Source organism: Poecilia latipinna, unplaced genomic scaffold, assembly GCF_001443285.1.
Source record: "Poecilia latipinna isolate Pla-1442-1.1 unplaced genomic scaffold, P_latipinna-1.0 Scaffold2798, whole genome shotgun sequence".
NCBI lineage: Eukaryota > Metazoa > Chordata > Actinopteri > Cyprinodontiformes > Poeciliidae > Poecilia > Poecilia latipinna.
In genome coordinates, this window is record NW_015115414.1 from 45,319 (window position 1) to 60,554 (window position 15,236).

Here is a 15,236-nt window from a genome sequence, read left to right on the forward strand (position 1 = left end):
TTTCATAAACATATTTGATTTTTTTGTGGCTAAATCCCTTCTTCTGTATTTCTTACAGTAAAACTTTAGATGTACAATATGGTGGAAACACGTAAACGAATTCATAGCACATTCAATAATAATAATAATAATAATAATGTTTAAACTATGAAAGAAAAAAAATAGGCAGCGTTTATGATCCATAATTCCAGTTTTATTGAAACTTCTTCCAGGAACGCTGGGCGATAATAAATATTTGTTTGAATTAATCATCAACAATGTACAAAAATAAACACACAGGGTCTCTGGGCAAAATCTTTTCCGCAAAAACAGAAATGCCGAGATCATTACACAAACATGCAAGAAAAAAAAAACAACCTTTTTTATATATATAGAAAGAAAAAGAAAACTGAACTGTTGTACAACCAGACAAGAAATATCTGCTGAAATGGATCTAGAACAGTTTCACTCCAACTCATTTCAGCCAAATCCCATAAATCTCTTAACTCTCGTGTAAGAGTATAAACTCCTTGGTACAAGGCACGGAAAGCTTTCTTCGTTTTTCACAAAATGACGCCTGATACGAAACCAAAAAACAGAACGTTCACGCATCTTCCGCCACTTGTCACACTGTGCCGCGAAACTAAGTTCAGCTAAACACCGGAGGAACGTGGCGTCCTGTTGCGCTTTTTCACCTGCGAGGGGTGAAAAATCAAGAGTCTTTATATGTCCTTGTTACAAGGAGGTTAAATTTATTTTTCTCTTATATACGTTTATCAAGAAAACAGACTAAACGACAACATGCTTCCCATGCCCTGATTTCTTTATGTACAAGACGTCGGATCATCTTTCAGTCTCTGCTGCGTGTCGGACATCATTTCAGGCCGTCCTTCCCCTCCCCCGTGAGTCTCGTCAAGCCCGTGGAGGTGATGGGGATGTGCGGAGGAGGAGGCACCTGGCAGATGGTGCAGGGGCAGGGCAGGCCGGCCCAGTGCTGGAAGCCGGAGCCCAGCTGCAGCGCCGGGGGCGCCGCCGGGGAGCCCTTCATCAGCGTGTGGGGCGCCCTGATGGATGTGAGTCCGGGCAGCGCGCTGGACAGCGTGGAGGACGTGGAGGAGGTCAACGCGCCGCCGAGGAGAGGGTGCACCTGGTGCGCGGCGGCGGCTGCGGCTGCCGCTGCGGCCGCGGCCGGGACCGCCGAGTGTCCGCCCGTGCCGGCCGCGTGCGCCACGGTGCCGCAGTGGAAGGCCGAGTGCTGCCCGCCGTAAATCTCCCCCACCAGCCGCTTCATCTCGTCCAGGGAGCTGGTGAGCATCAGGATGTAGTTCCTGGCCAGCAGCAGCGTGGCGATCTTGGAGAGCTTCCGCACCGACGGCCCGTGCGCGTACGGCATCACCTCACGTAGCCCGTCCATGGCCAGGTTGAGGTCGTGCATGCGTTTCCGCTCCCGGCCGTTGATCTTGAGTCTCAGCTGGTACATTTCCTCCTCGGTAACTTGCTTCTTCAGTTTGTACTTGTTGCTGCTGCTGCTACTGCTGCTGCTGCTGCTGCTGCTTCCCACCGACGCGGACTTTGCGTCCACTGCGCGCAGGTGCTCGCCGCCGGTGATCTTTTGGCGCTGCTGCTCGCCGCTCTGCGTGGAGGAGGTGACGGACGAGCCGACGTGCTGGTGGAGGTGGTGGTGGTGGTGGTGGTGGTGCGGATGGTGGTCTCGAAGAAACATGCCGTCCATGTCCGGGGAAGAAGCTCTGCTGCTCGGGCTGGAGTCTGAATTCATTTTATGGGTTTGCTTCCGAGGTTGTCGGGTAGGAGGTCGCTGCCGGCTTCCTCCCTCTCTCCTTTCCTCTCCCTCCCCTCTCTCGTGTCACTCCGTCAATCGGTCTTTTCCTCTGTCTTCCTGAGCCTTTCTACTCGCTCTGATCGCCTGATGTCGCCTGCGTGCGTCCCGTCCCGCTCTACAGTGGCCGCTTTGCTTCTGTGGCTGCCGACTTTCTCTCTCTCCGTGTGCGCATGAGGAGGACATTCATGGCGCGTATTTATACGCGGGGACAGACAAAAGCGGCTTTCCCATTCATAACGCCTGGTTAAGAGAGTGACGTGCCGGAACGAAAGGGGCGGTGTGCTTTGACTGTCCCACTGACCGCGCTGCGCGGCGATCCACTGGCATTGTTAGGACGCTGCCAGGGGCCCAGAGCGCTCCGCTGCTGCAGCAAACACAGGAACAAGCCGGTCGGTTTTAAAGCAGTACACTTAGTGACCTCACAGCTATAACATCAACGCACAAAGTTGAGCAGTTTCATTTCTAAGGTTTTTCCCCAACTACGACAAACACTTAACGCACAGCCGAGTTGCGCGTAAAACCTGAAGTAGGCCATCATTTTCAAACTAAGTTTGCCTAGAAAACAATAAACATTAAACTCACTTGGGAAAAAAAAAAAAACTTTGTGAAGCCTATAAAACAGAAAATGGTGAGTTCCATGAAGCTACACGCCTTGGACTGCGCGACTGACCAGAAAATGCGCAGGACTGGGAAGGTAAGTTGTTCCATTCATCGGTTCCTGCTGCCTCAGTCTGGAGACAATCCGGCTCTGTAAACTCCCGTAAGTGTAGTGAACACAGATCACTACAGTCTCTGGAAAGTTCTTCGCAGTCTCTATAATAATAATAATAATAATAATAATAATAATAATAATAATAATAATATCATTTAAAGAGATTTTCAGGACTAGAGGGAAACAGTTACAAGATGAAAATACATGTGTCACCCAATTAGGAGAAAGTAAGTAAATTAAAAATAAAATTTGAAAACTGAATATAACCTCTATAATTTTGGCCCTCTCTACAAACCTGCTCTAAATCATAGACTTTATCGACCTGAAATGTGGAACAATATCTCAGGTTTTCTGAGTTGGTTTCAGAGCTGAGAACATAAAACACTGTTTAGTTCTGATCGCTCTGTGAAAACATCTGAGACGACCTGAAGAATCAACGTTTCAAACCAAAGAAGCATCTCCAAGGTGTTTGTATGTCCAACACTAATTCTAGTGTAATTCACAATTACAATAATCTAATTTAGAGGAGGGGCATATGTCTGTGGCCTGCTTTGAAAATTAAAACGATGCTTCATTAGGAAACTGATCTGCACCTTAAACTTTGTCAGTCCTTCTGAAACTTAAAGAAGACTTCATTGTCTCGTCCCAAGTTCTTAACCTAAAAGAGGAGCGGAAGAAACCATGTTTCTGAACCAGACCATTAGCCGAGTTTCACCAGAACTGACCACGACAGAGCTGAAAGGTTTCCTAATGGATTCTGAGGTTCTGTCTGAATCTCCAAATTCATCTGAAAAACCTCGATTCTCTGGAGCTACAGAGCAACCAACCAGAAGTTAGCTTTAGCTTTTCATGTTAAACAGTCAATAATAAATATATTCTGTTTCCTAAAGCATTTGCTTTAGAAGTAAATAATGTGTCTCTTTAAATCATAACAACTGAACATTTCCACATTTCAAAAATTGTAACCAGATTCAAATTAAAAGTTTGACATAAAAATAATCCGTACTGAAATTTGCACTAAACCATCTTCTTCAGAAGTAAATAAAGTATTAAATCATTCCTATGCTGTGCAAACAGTCACAGGCTGTAACAAAGATTAAAGTATCTTCTTAGTTTATTCTTTTTAACAACACTGAAAATTTGTTTCTTTGAATCAACTTTAAAGAAAAAATGACTCCAACTTGTGACAACAATTTTTATTGGTTTTGCTCAAACGATAATTCTGATCTGAATCATTCTGAAATCATAACTACAGCTTGAGCAAAACTAATAAAATTTGCTGTAATTTTGATGAGAAAGTTTCATCTCAACACACTTAGACGAACTGAAGTACAGCTCATAGTTACAGCATCCTACAGTGACGTAACCACAGTCTCCTGAAATCAGCAAGTAGCCAAGACAAAGCTTAACCTTGATCAGACCCAGGATCTTCTGTAACACATACTTTGTATGGCTGGACTGTGTTGATCTTCTTATTGTCATTCCATCAGCTCTGAAATCATACGGCAGGTTTTCCGTTTACCTATTTATCAGTCAAAAACACAAAATAACTCAAATTGTTGGAGAGTAAAAGCAGAATTTCTGGTTACAAAAAAACTAATCCACAAATATGAAACATCAACTGATTGAGTGACAGTATGAAAAAAAAAAAAATGCCCGTCTAAAATGCTACAGCTCCCTAGATGGACTGGGCATGCTCAGCTGAGACGCCTCTGTCTGCTCTGAAAGATCCACTCCAGACCTGTTTTGTGGAGGTGGAGTGGAAAACCGGCCCACCAACAAATAACACGTGGAAGTAGCCGGAGCTCCCTTCCTCTAATCGCCATGTCAACATCCCTCCATCTGTCATCGGTCTGTCCTGTCCGTCTGCACCCTCCCACCCAAACTGCCCTCCAGAACTGGATAATAACGTGTGCCTCTGCCCTTCCCCGACCAGACCCCCCTGGTAGAGCGGTGAAAATGTGTATTCACGGCCTCATTGTGGGGCCGGCAAAGGAGCGCCTCCTCATAAAGGTGCTGCCAGTGCAAAGAAAAGTGCTGGTCGGCTTTGCTCTCTCCTGGTGGCATTTGAAAGTGTAAAGCTTTGAATACCAATTGCTTGAACTGGACATATGTGAATCCGCTCTAAGCCTACTAATCCTGTCTCCAAGTGTTTCTTTGTGCGTGGAGCAGCCTCACACATCCAAGAGAAAGTGTTCCTAATCCGGCCAATGTGGAGAAATGTTTGAATGAGCTGTGCGTGTGTGTGTGTGTGTGTGTGTGTGTGTGTGTGTTTGTGTGTGTTTGTGTGTGTGTGTGTTTGTGTGTTTGTGTCAGGTATTAGCTTGTGCAGGAACACAGCGGTTTTTAAAGTGCTGGTTTTCAGTGTGTGTGTGTCCATCTGAGGCCTTCAGCTGCACACCACCAGGACACTGGCCTAAATGAAGGCAGTTATTCAGCTTTCTCCCAGCCTGCCATCGCAGCAGGTTGCCCATGATGTGCTCTTTTCACTGCATAAGCTCCTCACTTTCCTTTTATTCCTCTGTTCGTACGTCTTCATCGCTCCGCCCCTCTTACTGGCTCCCTTCTGGTTCTGCCTGTTTTCTTCCTTCTTAAAGAAAAAAAAATTATCAGACAAAAGTTGTTTTGTTTTTTTTCCCTGCCATTGCTGTTAATATTATAGGCCTGTATTGAAAGTAGCAAACACAAAGAATGGAGTAAAAAAAAAAAAATAATTCACGCGTTACTTTATGTGAATCCCTTTAAAGACAGAACTGTCCTTCTTTACAAAAGATTTTCAAGGTATTTACACTCTCTGTACCTGGGAAGGTTTGCGACAATAACTTGGCTTTTACAAGTTCATAGGAATCACTGAAGCGAGTTGGTTGCATTTCCACAGGCGATCCGTTTATTTACATTTAAAGAGAAGACCGCTCCTCCTCAGAAACATGTGGTCCGCCAAAGTGTTGCAAAGGGAAAAGGAAATAAGTATCCTGTTGCACACAAAAAAACGATGACTTTAGCAAAAACCAGTGTTTCTTATACAGACGCTTCACTCAACAGCAAATGGGAAATCCATCAAAACTCTGGAAATGTGTCACTGTGACGAGACGTGGCTGTGTTTCATGGATACAGACGTCCAGATTGTTCGCATTTGTGGCCGAGGAGAGAAACACCAGGGTTCCTCGTCTGAATGACAGTCAGATATTCTGCATTCATAAATTCAGAGTTGAATTTTAATCTGAAATAAGATGTCTGTGAACAGTGAGAGGAAAAGTGGTAACATTAGGAAATGTTTATTAAAATAAGTTGACAAGATTTACTGCAAAACCACAAAATCTCACCAAATATTTTTGGTCTGGTTTCTAGAGTAAATAAATTTGAAATAAGACAAAAACTAACCTATAGATAACCTTTCAGCAATATCCAGGAACTTGTTTTAAGTCAATAATTCCTTAATATTGATGATAAAGTACTAGTATTTTACTTGTAACATGGGAACAAATATTTTTCCTATAAGTGAATTTATCAGGAAATGTTCATTTTTTTCCTTCTTTTTTTTAAAGTCCTTTTTTTTAAAGCTATCGATTCATAAAATGAGAGTTATATTTTAGTATGCATTTCTTCTTTGACACTCATTTGACAACCCTTCAGGTCAGCCCTGTGACCCTGCCATGAACTTTGACCTCCAGCCAGTCAAGTTGTGACTGAACGCAGAAGGCAAAATTCTGAAAGATTTAGATTTCCTTTGAAAATAAATTGTGGAGAATAATCCTTCATGATGAAAAATCTGGCTAATTACACACATTATGAAACACAGAATGTCTACTAATTTTTAAAAGTTGTTTTATTAAAAAAAATAAAATAAAATAAAATAAATTGGTTGTCTCCGGAAGAGGTCAAACACAATCTACTGAAAACGAGCCTGAGGTAAGTGATGTGGTAGCAGGTAAACATCTTTCCTCAGTGGATAGAGACTCACATTTAGGTTCTCTGGAGTACAAAAGCCACAGAAATGTCTTTCCGATCCTTTTCAGACAGAAGACTCTGTTTCTGGTCTCTTCATAAATTTGGATGGATAATTCAAACTATGCTTAAGATGCAAAGTCAATCAACCATCCAATCTGAGATCGTGTGCGGCGTGAGTGCAACTCTCTCAGGAATATTTACAGCAAGAGGGTTTGTCTATTTATTTTAGCCTGAGTGTTTATAAAATATGTATCATGTATTTTAAATGCACCCTAAAATAAAATGACATTCATGCCCTGTTCAAAACTGTACTTTTAAATTCCAGCATTTTACTTATTTTGTTTAGTTGCTCAACATCTGTTACTGAGGCTAAACAGGTAAATTACACCAACACATCTGTTGATTTAGTCCCACCGGAGTGTGACTGTGATTATTCTAATTATCTGATCAGTCATGGTCATGAAAAAATGAAGTTTCAAAAAATAAAATAAAATAAAATAAAATAAAATAAAATAAAATAAAATAAAAATCATCATGTCAGTAAGGAAACTGAAAATTACATTTTTGAAAATCTGTAGAAAACATTTAAATGTTAAAGAGTTATAATCCCGTTGTTACCGGAGATAATTCCTGGCCCATTTTTATTTTATTTTATTTTATTTTAAAACAAACTGTATGGTTGTTTCTAACTACAGAAAAGAAAAAATTCTTTGATTATATGTTCATCTTTGTGGTAATGCAAAAAAACAACTTAAAAGTGGACTAAAAGTACATGAATTACTTTAACTTTACAACTGAAAGACCAGAAAGCTGTAATATTTCATCTGGATCTGGATTGTAGTAGTTCCCCCCCCCCACAAAACAAACTCAAACAGATGATCGAAGGGAAGCTGAGTAGCCGCTCAGCTAAGTGAGCGAGGATGTACAGTTTTTCATGTTCCTCATCAAAGGTCCCATCAATCCACAGTTTGAAGCTTTGCAGAGGAAGCTTCACAAAGCCCGCAGTGTTTGAGCGCCAGATGGAAGACAGCAACACGACTCGTCGCCAGAGCCGGCTCAGAGGTCCGTTTCATGCAGACGACGACGACTCGACGTTTTTTGTTTTTTTTTTTTTAAAAAAAAGCACAAACAAATAAATGCCGGGGCAACTTTTAAAAGTATTCGTTTGGTTCGAGTTCCGTGTGAAAGCGGATATCAATAAGACTTCTCGTTTTTTTGCGAGACGTAAACAAACCTCGGAAATTACAGCAAGCCTTTAATTAAAGAGAAGATCAAATGATGAGGTTCTCGGTAATTACAGACCTCACAACCGTCTCTGCCAACATGAATATTGACGTCCTAATTAATATTGGTGGGGCTGTTTTGTTCTTGGGAGACACTGCCGTTAATTAGGCAAAAACAAGTTAAATTAACATTTCAGTGATGAAGAAGCATATCTTCATGTTCTTTTTATTGGTTTCCATTTGAGCAAACGGAGGCAGGGTTTGGCATCTCGGATTGCGTTTTTTCCTCGTTGAGGTGTGTGCTTCCATCTCTGTCTGGAGAGCCACAGCTTCACTTTGCTTCTGTGCTTTACTTCCAAACTCTGACAAAGTTTTGTCAGACTCAGGATACAGCAACTAGACCCTCACCTGGAGCCAATGTAAAACCCTGCAATGATCTTCTTTATGCATTTCACAATGTTTCATGCTACTCTTTTAATCCTTTCCTGTTTTCAATCTGATCCTCTCTGTGGTCAGCAGTCCTTCTCCTCCTGGTCATTGGACCTACAGAAAAATAAACATAGCAACACATAACCAGCTTCTAGATCAACCCCCTCCTCAAGTTTCAGCAACAAGTTTCGTCCTTTAACTGTCCCTTTCTGCGTAGGACAATCAGACGCCTTTCAGGCCGTAGCCTCACCTCCTCTCCCCCCCACCCCATTCTGCTTCTGCTGTGTCACTTTGTGTCCGCTTCGCCCCCTCTGCAATAGGTGCACATGACCAGAAAATCAGGCGAAGGTCTCTGCAAGCGGGGGGAATGAAAGCCAGCGTGTCTGAGGCGACGGCGAGAGGAGGGTAGAGATTAACGTGCCGGATTTAAGCCGGTGTGTCGGGGTGAAGTTTGGGGGGCAGAGGGGTTACCTGTAGCGCTCCGTTCTGTTGCTGCACGTCGACAAGCACAGGGCTCTCTGAGGAGCTGTCAGGTCACCGCGAGCAACGACACACACTCACCTGAACTCGTTTGACTGTCTTTTTGCAGTTGACGTCAAATCGCTTTTAGATTTAGTCAAAGCAAGCTTTTCTAATCACAGGATTTCAAGAGAATCCACAAGAAGTCAACCATCTGGACAGGTTGTTTATCCAATTATCTCAGTTAAATTGTCTGATTATTGATATTTGGAAGTTTCTCTTAGACAGAACTGAAATAGAGGTTTATCCACATGAATAATCTTGCTTCGATTTCCTTACAGGAACCAGAAGACGCTAAATTCAGTTGTTTGTGTTTTGCGTCAAAACTGTGAAAGTGAATGCTGCGTTTTACCCAATCAAGCGTTCACATTCTTGAGATGAGAGGATGGTGACTGAGCTTTGCATTAAAGTCAATCATGAGATGATCATCCGTCTGTCTAAAAGGTCAGATTGTTGTTATTTTGGAGTGTAAAAGATTATCTCCAAAAAAATCACAGTTAGTGATCGAAGGTGTAAGCTGCAACCCTCGCAGATTCGTAAAGTAATTGGCTAAAGCGTCACAGATCCTCCGCTGAACATAAAGCGGTGGATCTACAATCCTTTTCGGTTTATAGAAGGTCATGACTTCACTCTGAGGTGGCTCAGGATTGGTCGACTTCAATCCCACGTTCTGATTGTGTGGAGCAATAAACACATTTAGGGATCAAAGTCAAAGGATGATCTGAAAGGGGTTTTGTTGACTTTGATTATTTCTTTCACCCTATTTATTTCTCAAATTTTGCTCGGAGTGTGTGTGTATGTGTGTGTATGTGTGTGTTATCAATCCTTCTGGCCAAAGGTCGAAAGAAATTAGCAACTGTGTCACATCAAATTTACAGATAAACAGAAGTTCATAGATGCTCTAATTAACTGAGGCAAGACTTAAAAGCACCAGCACTAAAATCTGTTATTTCTTAACATGATATTTAGCCACTCAAAGGTTAGATTGAAAGAAATTCAGCATGAGATCACGCAGCTTTAAAGACAGACTAATTAATTGTAAGGATTTTTACATGATCCCATCTTTTGACCTTCCGTGACCCTTCAAGGGTAATCAAGTATAGACAATAGATGTTTAAAGACCAGAACCCTGGTTTTAAGCCCTGGCAGTAAAAAACTATATCTCAATCTATCTGGTGTATATCTACCTGTCTTTATGCTCAGAGTCACACACACGGACTGGTTTCATGGCACATGTGGCCCCTGCGTGGGGTTTGATTGTGCGAAGCAATAACAAAAACTGCACCAGCTCAGGCTGCATTTTTTCAATGCTGTTCCGCGCGTTTAAAATGCTAATAACCAGTTTATTATGTACTACATCAAATGCAAATGTTCTGTTTTACTGCCGCGAAGTTTGGTCGACGTTAGCATTTGCATATCTTATGCCTGTCTCCTTAGCATGCGTGGAGGAGCTGGGTGGTGGGCAGACTCCCAATAAATAACGTTTACAAGCACATTAGACAAACAAGCTCCAATGATGCAGCTATTAGGGAATGCAGAAACCTAGACCGCCTAAACGTCGCTGTTCGACACAGCAGCATATGGTGTGCAAATTCCCCCCAAATCAACCTAACGCCAACTTTATCTGGGAGTGTCAGGGAGAGCAGACGGATCGGAAACGCATCGCTTTTAACGGCAGGCGCTTTACGACGTTGAGGAAATGCTGCAGAGGAATTTGCCTCTTTAAGACCAACTGGCAGCAGGTTCTCAGTGTGTGTCTGTGAGTGTGTGTGTGTGTGTGTGTGTGTGTGTGTGTGTGTGTGTGTGTGTGCGCGAGAGGAGAGGAGACGGAGAGAGGCGGCCATTAAGGCCATCAGTCAAACTCTTAATTGTAAGCGAGGAACTTTGTCTGGTTTAATGTTGGGCTCACTTTAGGTTTTAATCAACTTCAGGCTTTTACTTTGACGCTCACCGAGACGGGAAGTAAACATTCCATAAAAACGCTCGTCTATTCCCGTTAAGCGTCTCCGACTGCTGGTGCTGTAAATCAGCGGGAATGTGCGGCGGGACACGAGGATGCTTTAAAGCGGTGTGCTTTCAAATTTTCTTCCGACGGCTTCGCTATCAGGCGGAATATTTTTTATGTTCCCATCACCGAGAAAGAGATTTACTGGAATATACTGTAGAAGTTTCAAATCAATATCGCCAGCACTATAAACTGTTTGCTGTAATAAAGTGTCTGTAGACTGCTTATATTAACTAGCATTCATGTGATCTGAAGCACAATGAGCCCTGCACAGCGGTGTGGTTGGTAAAGCAAGACGGTCCTGGGTTTGAATCCCAATCTGTTCTCTCCGTGTACTCCCGCTTCCTGTCACAGTCCAAACTCATGACTGGTTGCTTAATTCAACACTCTAAAGAGCTCTTATGTATGAGTGTGTGTGAGTGTGTGTGCACGGTAGTTTCTATGCCGGCCTGTTGTGGACTAGCAACCTGTCCATGGTGTGTGTGCGCACAGCAACTTGTAAATCCTGGGCAGGTTGGCAACCAGTAGGGCCTTGCAAGGACACATGGGTATGTGATGGGTAAATACTAATAAATCCATTAGTATTTAAAACAAAAGCTGCATTTTACACCAAAGGTTAAAATTCAGTCACATTTCTTATATCTAACTTTTATTTTGGTACATTTTTGGCTTTGATCTGCATGGAAATTGTTTTTTAACCTTTAAATCTTTACAGGTATGATGTAAATTTGACTGTTTTTGAGCTTTACATCATGCTCTTATGTTATTCCCTCATCAAAAGAGTGTTGCTTTGATTCTACCATGCATGTTTGAGAAATCCTGTGGCAACCATTCAGCTGTGCAAAACGCCTTTGAGGCTCAGCTCCTCGGAGCTGCAGAGAGACTTCCTCATTCAGCTCCTCCAGACTAGCCGACAGCAATTAGCAAATATCTGGTAGCGATACGCACCTCCTGAGCTCATTATACGAGCTACTAATCAATGAATCACTGGTAAAAACATTGCTAAGGGGTTAATAGAGGAGCCATGTTGTGAGGACTTCCTGAAGGTGGAGTGTTGGAAATATATAGCAAGACTTTTTTAAAAAGACAGAGGCCCAATTTCAAGTGATAAATTACAAAGTCAAATTACTTTTAGGTTATATTTGATGTATACCGCATTTTTATAGCAACTGAAGGGAACATAGTTACTTGATTATGCTAAAAAAAATTATACCATGTGTCTGGAAAACGCATAAAACTGCTCCTTTAATTGGAGTAAAGGGGATTTCTCAAACTCTCAGTCTGGTAGTTCAGAATCCTGGATTCTGTCTTATGCTCTCATCTTATTAGATCTACAAACAGATTTTCTACAGGATGCAAGTCTTGGCACAGCCATAGAACAAGGTTATTTTGTATTTAGTGAACCTTCTGTGTTGGCTTATGTCTTAGATATTCATCTGGGAAAACTCTCCTTCTTCTGCTATGCTCTCTCACAAAAGTTCCCAGTGAATTTGGGAAAGAATGGCATGACACACCATTCCCCACGGGTGATCTAAAACTGGGCATGATGTGCTTTTTCTTATATTTCCACCAGTTAAATCCCAGTAGGGTTTATTAAAATCCGCAAGTTTACAGTTGTGTCTGTAGGGTATTTATTGAGAGTACTTGATACGGCAGTGAAATCAGAGAAATATTGCAGCTGCGCTAACGGCAGAGAAACAACTTACTGTTACAGGAAAACTGTTTATTTGCTGTCGTTGGTGGTCATGGTAACGAGCCTGACCAATCGTGGCAGGCTCCATTGTGGGAAACTAGATGTATTCTACATACACAGCGCTGATTGACAGCGCTGTGTCCAATCAGAGCCAAGCCTGGCTCTGATTGGTTGCTTCTGATGGTGCCAGGTATGTCTGCAGATAGCAATAGGAGCACAGGGTGAAGGCGGAGGAGCTTGAAACCACTTAAAGAGCATGAGTAGGTTTAAGACGTGGTGCAGATGCAATTAAAACTTTGTTAGTACAGATTCTTCTTGACCCAACTTACTTTTCCGTCCTCTCTCCAAACCACCTCTCCTCTCTCGTGAAGGCCACTCGTGATTCTGCAGCAGCGTTTGTTTGTTCCTCTATTTATCCTCCCCTCTGCTTCGTGCTCTCCGGATGAGAGTGAGCTCCAGCTCAAACAAAAAAACGCTGAAGTGATGCTAATGCTCTCTCTTTGTGCCTCCCTCCTTCCTCCTTCCAGACGGCCCTATAATCTCTCCTCCTCCTCCTCCATCCCTCTGCCTGCTCCTAATCCGCTCCACAGCCGTGAAAACTCTCCATGAGCGAGAGGTGACCCGTTCTAATGGGTGGAGGCAGCCACCCACACACGCAGCCGTGGAGGGTCCCCAACAGAAAACACCAAACGCACATTCACTCAGATCAACTAAATGAAACAACCGAGAGCATGCTTGCGTACCAAAATGCTTTTAAATTTAACATTTTTTATTTTTTTAGAAAGATTGGAAGCCAAAATGACTCAAAGATGATAAATGTTCAGCTTATCAAGGCCATCGTCCTTTTTCTCAAAGCCACATGTAAGATTCAAAGTCTTGCTTTCAGTGAGAAAATGAGCATCATTGTTTGGGTGACATCTTGTATATTTGTACAGTTTTTCTACTCATTGAACACAGCGAAGGAAACCAGAGTCACTCACATTTAGTCAACTGACCATGAGTGAAACACCGAGCTGAAACTTCACTCACAAGTCTGTGAATTTGAGTCGAGCTGTTCACGAAGGAACTCTATTAAGATAAGTGGCAGAATTGTTCAAATTCAGCCACAGTGGAGAGTTTTCCCAAGATCGACATCAATTGGATTTAAATCCAGAATTTGACTTTCTCCCCTTTCAGCCATGAGGCGGACCTGTTTGTGTGCGTTGGAATCTAGTCCTGCTTTATAAACCAAGCATTAATAAGCTTGAGGTAATGAAACGATGGACAGTACATTTCCTGAAAGCAGAACTCATCTTTCCGCGTCGCTCAGGTCTTGAAGCAGCGAAGCAGCTGACCTGATCAGTGATGCCTCCTTTGTTTGGACGTTTTCCTGGGCAGATTCTGTTGGGAACAGATTATGGACCAGATCCACTCAATGTTGACCTGTGACCTCATGCTGAGCTGCACCAACTGACATGTTTGACCATCATTATAATGCTCTTTTCTTAAAATGTGTGTTGATTTTATATGAGATCCAGCGATATGCAAAACGTCCCAAACATTCACTCCATGCAATCTTTTACAAAATTCTTCAGGATCGTCAAAGTTTTTGGCAAATGTAAGGCGGGTTGCTGAGTCATATTTGGTCAGCAGTGATTTTCACCTTGACACTCTCCTGGTGCCCAGTCTCTTTTCATTGTTATGTCTTGAACACTGGCTAACTAACTAAACAAAAGCAAGTGAGGCCTGCAGTGGTTTAGGTGTTTCTTTTTCCAATATGCTTCTCTTGAGTCCCAAAGTCCTAGAAATAGTTTTGTGAGCATTCCCAGGCTAGTAGTTAATTCGTAGTTAATTCATGACTCATCATGAATTCATGACTCATCATGAATTAACTATTGTCATCTTTGTTTGATGTTACAGTTTGTTTAATGATCTGAAATGTTGATAACAAAAACAAGAACAAAGAAATATGTAAAAGGAAGAATTTTTCAAAGTACCGCATATCGTGAAGATTTGGACATCTCTCGTTTTTAGGGTTGTGTGTTTTGCACTGTAAAACAAGCAATGTGTTGCTTTGCTTTGAACATCAAAGATTGATTACTAAAGCTTGGAGGGTAAAAGTCCCTGATAAAGACACCATAAGTCACCTTAACGCATGCTCTGGACCATCCATCCAGAGACACTCCGACACACATGCTGAACCACAGCCCTGTCAGTAAGCGGCAGCAGCTTTAGCCACACGCTCATTTCCTCCTCTGGTCCTCTGTCAGCAGATGGCCTGACGCGTCCCTGGACGAGCTTCTACGTTAGGGTTAGGGTAGAGCAGCAGAGGGGAGGATGGAGAAAAGCTGCGAGGGGCATCCTCATGGGAGGGGTGGAGCGGGTGAGGCGGGTGTAGGGTTGCTAAGTGAGGAAGGAGACATATGTCCACAGTCCTGGCCTCTGCTGTTGGGCGGTCTCTACTGGCTGCTTGGTTTGCTTGGCTCGCTGTCTTTTTCTCACACACATACGGTCAGTTTAACCCGTTTTTGTCACTTAGAGGGGCATCCGTGGCATGTCAATCACAGAGCCAAAACATAAATCTCGGTCTTATGAAGAGCTGGGACCCAGCGTCTTGGACCCAAACTGGGAACTCGGCGCTCATTAGGGGACTGTGGCCGCAAACTGTTGTCAACCCTCGCCTGAGGAAAGCAACACACACAGAAACACACTACAATAAGCCTGGCAGAGAGTTAGCCTCTCCATCTGCACCTAAAAGACCAGAGCGCCCCAACAATGAGGTGACCATGTCACTGCCTGAGCCGAAACAGAGGGATGAAGAGAGAAACAGAGGGAGGGAGGAGAGGCGGGTGAGGCGAAGGGGGGAGGAGGGACACATTAACAAGCTATAATCTCAACTGCCTTATCCA

At 43.0% G+C, this 15,236-nt stretch overlaps 1 protein-coding gene across 1 annotated transcript; it reads right to left on the bottom strand.

The window, feature by feature from the left end:
* Positions 1 to 186: 186 nt before the first annotated feature.
* Positions 187 to 2,092, bottom strand: olig3 (oligodendrocyte transcription factor 3). The gene has a single exon (XM_015021515.1). It carries the CDS (start codon positions 1,754 to 1,756, stop codon positions 854 to 856), a length of 903 nt encoding a protein of 300 aa, XP_014877001.1. The 5' UTR covers positions 1,757 to 2,092; the 3' UTR covers positions 187 to 853.
* Between the last annotated feature and the right edge of the window lie 13,144 nt (positions 2,093 to 15,236).

Coding starts and splice junctions, on each gene's coding strand:
- olig3 (XM_015021515.1), bottom strand. CDS start 1,756: ATGAATTCAGACTCCAGCCCGAGCAGCAGAGCTTCTTCCCCGGACATG.